This window comes from Dioscorea cayenensis, chromosome 18, assembly GCF_009730915.1.
Source record: "Dioscorea cayenensis subsp. rotundata cultivar TDr96_F1 chromosome 18, TDr96_F1_v2_PseudoChromosome.rev07_lg8_w22 25.fasta, whole genome shotgun sequence".
Classification (NCBI taxonomy): Eukaryota; Viridiplantae; Streptophyta; class Magnoliopsida; order Dioscoreales; family Dioscoreaceae; genus Dioscorea; species Dioscorea cayenensis.
In genome coordinates this window covers 9,848,604-9,860,145 of record NC_052488.1, presented here as the reverse complement: position 1 = coordinate 9,860,145, position 11,542 = coordinate 9,848,604, and the positions used below count along the sequence as shown (strand labels likewise).

General features: G+C 35.7%; 1 protein-coding gene across 1 annotated transcript; it reads left to right on the top strand.

Annotated features, from left to right (window-relative positions):
• Window positions 1–9,843: 9,843 nt before the first annotated feature.
• On the top strand, window positions 9,844–11,274 carry LOC120281751 (polygalacturonase inhibitor-like). Its single transcript, XM_039288451.1, has one exon. The coding sequence runs from the start codon at window positions 10,116–10,118 to the stop codon at window positions 11,106–11,108; it is 993 nt and encodes a 330-aa protein (XP_039144385.1). The 5' UTR covers window positions 9,844–10,115; the 3' UTR covers window positions 11,109–11,274.
• The last annotated feature ends 268 nt before the right edge of the window (window positions 11,275–11,542 follow it).

The window sequence follows — 11,542 nt, the reverse complement described above, 5'->3', positions numbered from 1 at the left end:
CAGTGATAAATTCAGATGTTGATGATGAAAGAGAAACAACAATGGAAAATATGAGGATGTATGCCCAATTGAAAAACAAAAAATAATTCAATATAATGAAAGTGCAAATGATGATGAAGATGATGGAAATATAAGGGAACCTACTGACACTAATTCAGATGCTAATGAAAAAGGCAAAGTAAGTGGATATGAAAGTGACTACATTGAATCTTCAGACCCTGGAAGCTATGAAGACACTAGTGAAGATCCAATGCTGATGATACAAATAGACACAGGACCTATAAGAAATACTATGACCCAAATGATCCGCTGTAGGATTTCATTTTGGGACTTAACTTTCAAAATTTAAATTTATTCAAGAAGGAGCTTGTTGAGTTTTCAACCGGGAAAGGCTTTGAATATATCTGATGCAAGGAGAATGAGGGCTACATGTTCTTCAAAAGGTTGTGGATGGCTAATATTGTGTTCTTGGTGCAGTAGGGAAAAGCTATTTGTTATCAAGCATTATATTTCAAAGCACTCCTGCCTTCTTAGGGTTACTAGAAATAAAAGAGTGACAACCACTATGGTTGCCAATAGGTTTAGTGAGGTGATAGATTCAGTACCTTTTATTAGGCCTAGACACTTGAAGACAATGGTGAGAAAAGAGCTGGGGTTTATTTTATTACTAACAACACCTGCAGAAATGCTAAAAGCTTGGTATTACAAATGATTGAAAAGCAATTTATAGATGACTTCATTGTGCTGAACAATTATGCATTAGAATTGCAAACAACAAACCCTGGAAGTTGTGTTCTTGTTGTATGTGAGAGAAGAAAACTAATTGAGCTGCCTATGTTTTAAAAAAAATAAATATATATCTGATAGTAGTTAGGTAAGGGTTTATTAATGTCTACAAGAAATTAATTGGTTTTGATGGATTTTTTTAAAAGGTCTACTAAAAGGACAAATACTTGTAGCAATGGGAAGGGATGGAAATAATCAGATATTTCCCATAGCCTCGACTGTTGTGGAGAAGGAGACAACTAAAAGTTGGTCATGGTTTATTGAGCAATTAAAAGCTGATCTTCTAATTGGGGATGGTTGATGAGTGCATTTCATATCATATTTTTGTTTCCTCAATTCATTATTTTACTCGTCCTTTAGTATATTTTTGCGTATATTCAGTGCTATTCTGGGTATATTTGTCATTATGCAGGATTTAGGGGCTTGAAGCATTTTGGAGTGAAATCAAGGAAGAAACAAGCAAAGAATGAAGATTTTGCTAAGTGCTCAAGTTGAACTCAGGCAAAGCATGGGCGTGCTCTGTCCCACTGATTATTTTAGCCTAGAGACGACCCATTGATAATTCAAGCAGGGGGTGTTCTCAGGCCAAGCACGGTCTCAGTATGACCGTGCTCGTCCCCCTGATTATTGTAGTATGAAGTTAGTTCCTATCCAACGGGGGAAGCACACTCAGGATGCTTCTAGCACGGTCGTGTACTGGTGAAGCACGGGCGATGTGCGATCGTGTGCCTTCCCCTGATTCTCCCAAGCGAGCATTTAGCCGATTCACTCAGAAATCTCAACGATGAAGCACGGTCCAGACACGATTGTTCTTAGACCGTGTCAAGCCCGAAATCAGCCTTTTTGACTCCAACTTCTAGGGTTTCAAGCTCTTCTTGGTTCGGGGATTTTTTTCTCCACCGAGAGGACTTTGATGAGGGCAAATATCAAGCTTCACCACAACATCTAAGGGGATCAAGGACGAATCGGAGGCACAAGGGAAGTGGGGTTAGCATATGGAGCTCAACTAGGAAGAATATCTTGAGAAGGAGAGAGTTATGTCTTCTTCCTTTAGATCTTTATTTGTTTCTTCTATGTTGTACCCATCCACTAGGGGCTCACCGTCCATGGTGCCCCAAGATGTTGAATACTTTCTTCTAATGATTTATGGATTTCTTTTGGTTTCTTATGTTTAATCTTGTGTTATGCCATAACTTGATGTGTTTGATTTGCATAGTTGCTTAGGTAAAACTTGGTGTGTTGATTTCCATAGTTGTAGTTGCCTCGTGTGATTGCAAAACTTGATATATATGAAACCACATTTACCTTAGCAAAACTTGGTGTATTTGAAAACCATAGATGCAACATTTCTCTTAAGCACACATGAGAACCAAAGAATATACCTAGTAGGCATTAGAAGTCAGTCAGCATGCTGTAGCTCATAGGAATCATCCCGGGGCATTGCTCTCTTGCTGTTATAACACTCGATCCTAATCTACTTGATAATTCCACCTGTCTTATCCTTTATTAGTTTTTTTCTATTTGTAAACCAAATCCCATTCTTGCTCAACTAGAGATTAGAAGAAGAATCAGTACTTTAAGTCCAGTCATTGTGGTTCGACAACCTTACCCCTCATGGGTTACCACTGTATTATTTGTGTGTGACCTGTACACTTGCGGACAACACATCAATTTTTTGGCGGTATTGCTGGGGACTGGCAACTTTTAGGAAAATTTGGACTCTAGTTATCTAGTTTGTTAATATTGTTCATATTTGTAATTATCTATTTTTTCCTCTTTATTTCTTTTGAATCATTATTTTTAGTCTTATTTTTGTTTTCCCTTTTTATACTGTTTTGAGCTTACACTGCCCTATCTTTTGTGCGTAGGAATAGTTGTATGACCCGCGGAAGCACTTCTTCCCCATTAGTGAACCCTGATCCGGAAATTGGAAGAAATTTCCATAGAAGAATCAGATAGATCAATTTGAGTGAGACAGGGTTAGTGGAAATTAGTGTGGAAGTAGGTCAAGAATAGGAGATGGCCGAAAACCAACAATAAAGTATTTTTGATTTTGCCCTGCCGAATATGGAAGGAGTAGGGTCAAGCATCGTTCGGCCCCCTGTTGCGGCGAACAACTTTGAATTGAGGCCCAATTTCATTCAAATGGTGCTCCAAATGCGTCAGTTTGATAGGTTTTAGGATGAAGACCCATATGAGCATTTAAGGAGTTTCTTGGAAATCTGCGATACCTTTAAGGCGAGCAATTTGTCTAAGGATGCTATTCGCCTGAGAATCTTTCCATTTTTGTTGTGAGGAAGGGCCAAACAATGGCTAAGTTCCTTGCCAGTAGGGTCTCTTATAACATGGAAGCAGGTGTAAGAAACTTTTCTTACAAGATACTTCCCTCCAGCAAAGATCACTAAGTTGAGTAGTGATATCTCCTCCTTTCTGCAATTGGAATCAGAATCCTTGTATGACACGTGGGAGAGATACAAGCAGATATTGAGGACATGCCCGCAGCATGGAATTGTGGAATAGATGCAAATCCAAATCTTTTACAATGGACTGAATAACTCCACCAAGCAGATGCTTGATGCAACATCAGGAGGCTCTCTGTGTAACAAGCAATCAAGTGAGGCATATAGTTTAATTGATGAAATGGCAAACAATGGTTACCAATGGAGTTCTGAGAGGAACAAACCAAATAAAGCAGCCGGTATTTATCAAGTGGATGCCATTACCACTATTGTAGCACAGGTTGAAGCGATTACTAAGAGGTTGGACACCATTCAGTCAGTCTCTCATGTGTCAGGACCTCCTTGTGACAGTTGGGGACCTCCGAATGAGCCAAGTTATTCTTCTTCTTATAATACGGGTACAGGGTAAATTGAGCAAGTAGATTTTGTTGGGTATAATTGTCGCTATTAGAATAACCCGTATAGCAACACATACAATGCAGGATGGAGGAATCACCCAAATTTTTCATAGAGTCAACTAGGACAATGGAAAGTGACAATAGTAGTAGTATAAACCTTTTTTCTTAGGGTACACAACAACCGTCCTCTTCTTCGTCCTCAGAGCCATCCAATGAACTTACTGGTTTGTTGACCAGATTCAACAAGAGCACTGAAACTTGTCTCTTGGGTCATGAGGATGAGAAATACTAATGCTACTGTGAAAAACTCTAGATAATTAGATGTCTTAGATGTCCAAACTAATTAAGGAAAGGCTCCTGGGTTCCTCCCTAGCAACATAGAGGTAAATCCGAAGGAATCCCTGAAGGGCATCACTTTGAGGAGTGGGATTCAACTCTCAGGCCCTACTGAAAGGAAGCCTAAGATAAAGATTGTAGAACCCATTGTTGACATTGATCCTGAGGATCCAACTAACTTGGAGGAGAAAATAATATGCAATGAAGTGAAAAACAACTTGTGGTCCTAATATTGTTGGCAAATTGTAAAAGAGAAGAAGAAATGTTCAAAATGGCTGGTAGAATGGAATAGGGGTGCTAGTCATGAGGTCTTTCGGGATGATTTGATCATGCAAGTGAGGGAAGAATTTGTGGTTATGTTGGCTAACCATAGCTATTCTTGTGGAAAATGGGACAAAAGTGGACTCCTATGTGAACATGCATTGGCTGTGATTTTATTTAATGGTGTAGATCCACTTGACTTTGTGGAAGACTGGTATAAAAAAGAGATTTATTGCAAGGCTTACAACTCCATTGTCAATCTAGTGAAGGGCCTTTGTTACCAGCAATTGTGAAGAAGATGCCGGGTAGACCTACCAAGAAGAGGAAGAAAGAACCATTGGAAGGAAACAATGTTAATAAAACAAAAATGTCTAGACATGGCAAAGTTTTCAAGTGCAAGATTTGTCATGAAGAAGGTCATAACAAGAGAAGATGTCCAAAAAGAAATGATACTGTAAGTATTTTTCAATTGTTATTTTAATAATAAAAATGTTATATTGTACATTGTTGAATATAGTCTAATGTAAATTATCATGATTATGGAGGTTTCAAGTGGTAGTCTCCAAGCCGACACAACTCCAACATCAAGTGAAGCCAATATTGATTCAAGTGGGCAAGGAGGTCAAGAAAGATCAACATTGGCTACAAAAGTATCAAGCAGGGGAAAAAGGCCAGTTGCTGGGCCTCATGGTGCTATTAGAATTCTTAGAGTAAGATTTAGTTCCCATACTTGCATAACAATATCCAGTCTTCTCCAATTTCGTTGTACTGTGCTTCTTACAAAATGATGAAACATACTCCTTCAACTTATTTGTAGGTTGCTCAGACTAGTGAATTGATTGTTGGAAGGGAAGTTCTAAATGTTGCCCTATTCATCACTGCTGGAGACTTAATTGTAATTGCTGTTTAGATTTAAACCCAGCTTAGCATTCATTAAATTTATTTTAGATTTTCTGATTTAACCATTGGTTAACATTTATTAAACTTATTTGATAATAACATGTATGATATGTGGTCTCTATGGCAGGCACTAAAGCATAGAAGGATTTTTGTAGACAAGAACCAAGTTGAAGGATCAAGCCAACAGACCTTTGCAACAATTGATGTTGCAGATTTTCCATCCCAGGGCAGTACAACAAATGCTACAACTAAAAGGAAGCCTACTAACTTTGAAGCAGGGAAACATGTTGTTCAGGGATGCTTTTTTACATATTTTGATGGTTTTTTTAAAACTTCACAAATGGCAAGCAATTCTGGGATGAGGAAGGTTTTTTTTAAATTGCATGTCATTATTGCTCTGTTATAACCAGGTTTACTTATGTAAGATACATCTCAACTTGGCTATATTATGGAATGTTTTGTATAAATTGCAATAGTATTGTTCAGTTATTTGTAGTGCTAGATAAATTGTATCAATTATCGAAAAATCATGTGATCAATGAAGCTTTAAATTTTTGATTCAATTTATTTTTGTGCATAGTTCTTTTCTTAGTATCAAAACTAATAATTAAAGAAGAATGAGTACAATAATATGTGAAATCAAATTAGGGCATTGTTGTTGTTGTTGTAGTATGAATTACATTTGTATCAACTATTATTGTATCAATTATTATTATGTCAATTACAGATTGTACCAATTTAGAGTTATGTGAATTGGGGCATTGTTACAAATCAATGAAAGATCTATAATATAAACACACTAAATACACTAAATAAATTATGCATTGTTACATGCCATAATATAAAGATACAATGATGCTACAAACTCAGTATTGCTTAAATCATGTCATTGCACCTAATTAATCAAAGGGTAACCAATACAAACATCCACAATACCCTAACTCTAACAAGTAAATAAAAAACAAAAAATCTCCATGGCTAATTTTCTTGTTCTTAGTACTGGAAAACATAGTAGTGTTTAAATCAAGCCATTGTTGGAGAAGGTGTTGATGGACGCAACATGGTGGTGGTCGATCATTCGGAAGGGAGGGGCTTTGCGAGTGCGGTAAGAGGAGAGGGTTATAAAGCATGATGCTAAGGCAGTGGAGGGGATGGTTGGAGGTCGGGATTCTTGGGATATGGAGAAAGGATGGTTGAGGTCGAGATGCTCGATTTTGAGGAGAGGACAGCGGCGTCTTACTGGGGAAGAAAAGTAAGTGGAAGTTGTGATGAGGAAGACAATGATTTTGGATCTTTGGAAGTTTGAAACTTAAATCAGAAATCTGAAATGATGTAGAAATCTATATTTTTGATTTTCAGACATTCATTGGTTTATTAAGTATTAATTTTGGCCACGTCAGCGTTAGTGGACAGCGACATTGACGATCGTTAGGATAGGGATGAATATTATGAGGATTAATCCGCTCCTAATTGGTACAAATTTTTAAAAGCTATTTTTGGGGGAGTGAAGAAAAAATAAAATTAAGTAAAGATTTTAGGAGATTTAAGGAAAGTTGGAAGAGCCAAAATGCTAAATTTTAATTGATACAAAATTTTTAGGATCTTAATTGTACTAAATTTTAGGTGTCGTGTTGGCAAGAAGGGAGAAAATATGCACTTTAATCAATCTTTTGAAGATTTGGGTTAACAAATTAGTACTTTGCTAAAATTTTAAATTCATAATTTATATATTACTTGTTCTTGGATTTACATTGTTGCGTATTACTATAATAATTATTTATCTTAATCTATATATTCTAATAAATAAGTTATATCTTACAAATTAATTTATAAAAGATAGTGGGTTAAATGATTTACATAGGTTAGTGAGTTAATTAATTAATTTATGCATCCTAATTGTTTTTCATTAGCATCCTATTATCAATCTAGAATATATTTATGATTTATAAGATAAATTATTATATTATTATATTTGTCTTATTAAATGATATAGATTATTTATAACGTTTGATTTTTCAAAATTAATTTTAAAGTTTAATATAAATCTCAAATTAAATTTTATAATATTATTATAATTTAGTCATAGTCCACTAAACATATAAATATAAAATAAAATAAATAAAATGAGAGAAAATTTCAAGTATTATTTCCCAAGGTTTTCAAACTCGGATTAAACTCGTCTTTCTAACCTTGTTGTCCAGGAACTAATTTTAAGACCGATCTTGTTCGATTAGAAACCCTGATTTGAAAGCACCCTCGAGCGAATCGGTGACCTAACCACTTGGACCGTGAACCAGTAACTCAGTTGAATTTCTTAGGGAGGCTCAAATTTCACCAAATATTTCTCTTAAAAATATAATTTTAAATATTTTATATACTAATTTGTAAAATATAAATACTTTAAGAGACAATATATGTTGGCAAATATTTTTTTTCTAAAAATAAATTTTTTATATTACATAAGTAAATTTGTAAAAAAATAAAAGGATGAAATAATATATTTTACCAAAATATTTTTGTTCAAGATATAAATTTTTAAATTATGTGTTATTTTATAAAAAAAATTTCACATTTTGAAAAAAATTTAAAAAAAAAAGGGGGAAAAAAATGTGAGGCACGAAGGGTTTTGGCCATGGCTCTCCTCCACTGTTCAATAGGTTGAGGGTGTTGCCGCCTCAATGAACCCTGCCTTTTTTGAAGAAAAAGATGGGATGGGGAAAGCTGAACACCCACCCCGTGAGATAAGGGGATGCTCGAACACACACTTGACCTCCTCCTTCCACCTTCGCCAAGAACATATAAAAATTTACGTGGTTTGGTTAATGTAACCTACATCCACATGTAAAAAGGCAAATTTACTTTATTCTTTATTGAGAACAACTGATGCAACAAGTACAAGAGCCATTAAAACCAAAATACATAATACAACCCCCAAGAAATCCTGTTTGGATTGCTGTAAATAATAACTAAAAAAATAGGTTCAGTTTGTACCCACCCTCTAATTTTTTTTCTCCATCATTCTCCCAAAATTTTGGGTAAGGTCATAATTCAGAGAAGGGCATGAAGGAATTCAAAACATCTCAACAATAAATACTCACATTAGAATAAAAATGATATCTCATTTTTGACGAAAACTTAATGTCATGCACCAATTAAACAAATGTGACATTATGTAATTCCTCCCACTAATGCTATATGTATAGGTGACACAATAAGACTATCACGAATATTTATATTCTAGTGACATATATACACGCCACGAAATAATGAAGACATCCATAATGAAACCAAATGATCACAAATAATGTACAATGGCATTAGTAACACAATGTCAAAAACTATTTTAAAATATTGACGTTATATTATTGTCATAAAAAATGTAATACATTGATGACGAAATGAGAGCGTTACCAAATATTTTTAGTCTCACTAAAATTATCTTCCTCCATCTCCAATTGACAGGAAAATTTTGCCCCACACATTGTGTGACGCTTTTATGTGACATTATCAAGCATCCTCATGTACAATATTCGATTTGTGGAATTGAATGACGATCTTCGATTTTGGTCACATTATATGTTTTGTAACGTACGGAAAATGCGTCATATAGAAAATCGCCACTAATAATCAAATTTGTTGTAGTGGGTGATTGGGTGTAAACACTTGTTTTGGGTATGCCACAGTGGGAGTGGGAGAGTAATGAGGAGGGAGTGAGACACATGTATGAGGAGTCCCAATCACCACATATTTTAGGAGATTACTTAATCCTGGGTGTGAAATGACAATTATGGCCTCATTGTTTTGATTTTTTTATTACATTGTTGTCCAAGACTCTTTAATTATTAATGTAAAAACATAAAAAATATAAAAAAAATAATTAGTATGGTTAACTTCTTTATTTGTAAGTTTCTTACATTGATTTGTAATTAACACCATTAATTAATATCTAATTAATGATTTTAATACTTAAATCCAAAAATTAGAACAAAATTGTAGTATTAAAGTCAAATATTTATTTATAATAATTAATTAATTACAATTCTTTTAAAAAAATATATCTTTAAAAATAACTTATTATTATATATAGTATTTATTTACATATATAAAGGACATACATAAGAGCTATTTTATCATTTTTTTTTACTTTTCTCATTTCAATAAATTACCTTTTATATACTTTACCAACCAAACACATTTTTTATTCTCACTCCTACCACATATCTCCCTCAGTCCTTTATTATTCCACTCCCTATTTCCACTGCAGTCAACCAAACACCCCATTAAGTATGAAAATGCACGACCTCTCATTAATTTCTCTTATTTCATTATTTATACAATTTTAGCATGCCTTTTTTATTTTCATTTCTTTATTTTTTTATCCGTATATTTACAAATACATATAAACGTATTTACTGTAAATTATTAGAGGCTCAACATTTTTTTGCCCGATTTTGAAAATTTTAAACTATTATTTATCACTATATTTTGTTAGAATATTGCTAGTACTTTTAAAATATTTAATATGTTTTTTTTTTTTATTTGCACTTGACATATGAAAAGAATTATGGACCACTACCAAAATTTTTTTGCTGTCTTTTTTTTTTTTCTTTTCTCTTTTTCTGTTTTTAACCGAATGTAGCATGTGAATCACCTTCCATGTGAGGCCACGTGTGCAATTTAATTTTTTTTTTTCATTCATCCTCGTGGGTCTTTCTCAACTATGCAAAACGCACCACTAGTCTTAAATAAGATAAAATAATCACAGGACAAGAAAAATAAAACATGGTAGTGCTCCTCAACTTTCATGAATTCCCACTAGCCTTTCCAGGAAGCAAACCTTCATGGCATGCATCCATTGCCATCAACAAGACACAGACATTGCCATCAATAAATACTTCTATTACGTACACAACATCCTTCAATTCTCTCCACTCCTCTCAATTTATCTGTATCTAACCTTAAAACCACAACAATCATGTCGAAGCTAACACTACCCAACATCATCTTCACCATCATATTATTCTGCTCCTTTTGCTTCCCTCCCCTAGTTTCCTCAGACAACTGCCACAGCGCCGAGAAGAAGGCCCTTCTCAAGCTCAAAGCCGGCTTCGGCAACCCTGAAATCCTCAACTGGACTTCTGCCACCAGCTGCTGCTCTTGGCCAGGAGTAACATGCCTTTCTGGCCGGGTCCTCAGCCTTGGCCTCGCCAACCTCTCCGGTTCCATCTCCCCTGCAATAGCTGGCCTTTCTTTCCTCACCAGACTCAATATCGAAGAGTCCCCCAACCTCACCGGCCCTATTCCAAACTCCATCACCAAGCTCCCTCTAACCTATCTAGCCATCAAATCCACCTCCCTCTCCGGCCCCATCCCTTCTTTTCTCGGCGACCTAAACAAACTCAGCCTCCTCGACCTCTCCAACAACCATCTCACAGGCCCTATTCCTGATTCCATCACCTCCCTCCCAGACCTCAGCACTCTTGTTCTCTCCAACAACAAGCTCACTGGCACCATCCCACCATCCCTCTTCCACGGCCTAACAAGCCGAACATCTCTTGACCTTTCCGACAACCTTCTCACTGGCAATGTTCCCCTATCAATTGGTGATGCTAACTTTGAATACATCTACCTCTCCGGTAATAGATTTTCCGGTGACATCTCGTTTCTCTTCGGCGATCAATCAAAGCATTTGACTGAGATTGATCTCTCCAGGAACATGTTTGAGATGAACATGTCCTCACTGACCTTCCCATCACCTCTAGCCCTCATGGATCTGAGCCAAAACATAATCTACGGGAGCATCCCCACATCAATCACTGGTCTTGAACAACTTACTCTGTTCAATGTCAGCTATAACCGGCTCTGCGGCAGGATACCAACCGGCGGAAGGATGAACTTGTTTGATGCATCTTGCTACGTGCATAACAAGTGCCTATGTGGAACTCCGCTGCCAAGTTGCCACGCTTAGAAGCACTGGTTTGGTTTGAAGGATACCACATCTTCAAACTTTAGTTCTTGCTTGGAGATAAGGAAATGAATAAATAAACTAAAATAAACCTTGTATTTACATGTTTTAAGACATTATCTGTAATGATTTTATATATGTATATATATATTTAGTTGCTTTAGTTTCACACGTTTTCTAGTTTGTCACACCCATAGTTATTAATTCCAGCCCATGTGTTGACCCGGTTTAAGCTCGGGAATCAGGTCATTCAGTCAATATTGGATTAATAGAATTATTTTAACTGGAAATGAACAAAAAATACCTCCAAAGTTCAGGTATTCACAAAAACACCCTTCTAGTTTGAACATTCACAGTTCATCCCTCCTTTTCCGTACATATGATTATTTGGTCCTTCCGGTTGCTAACACCGTGATTTTTGAGGAGAAAAGACCGAA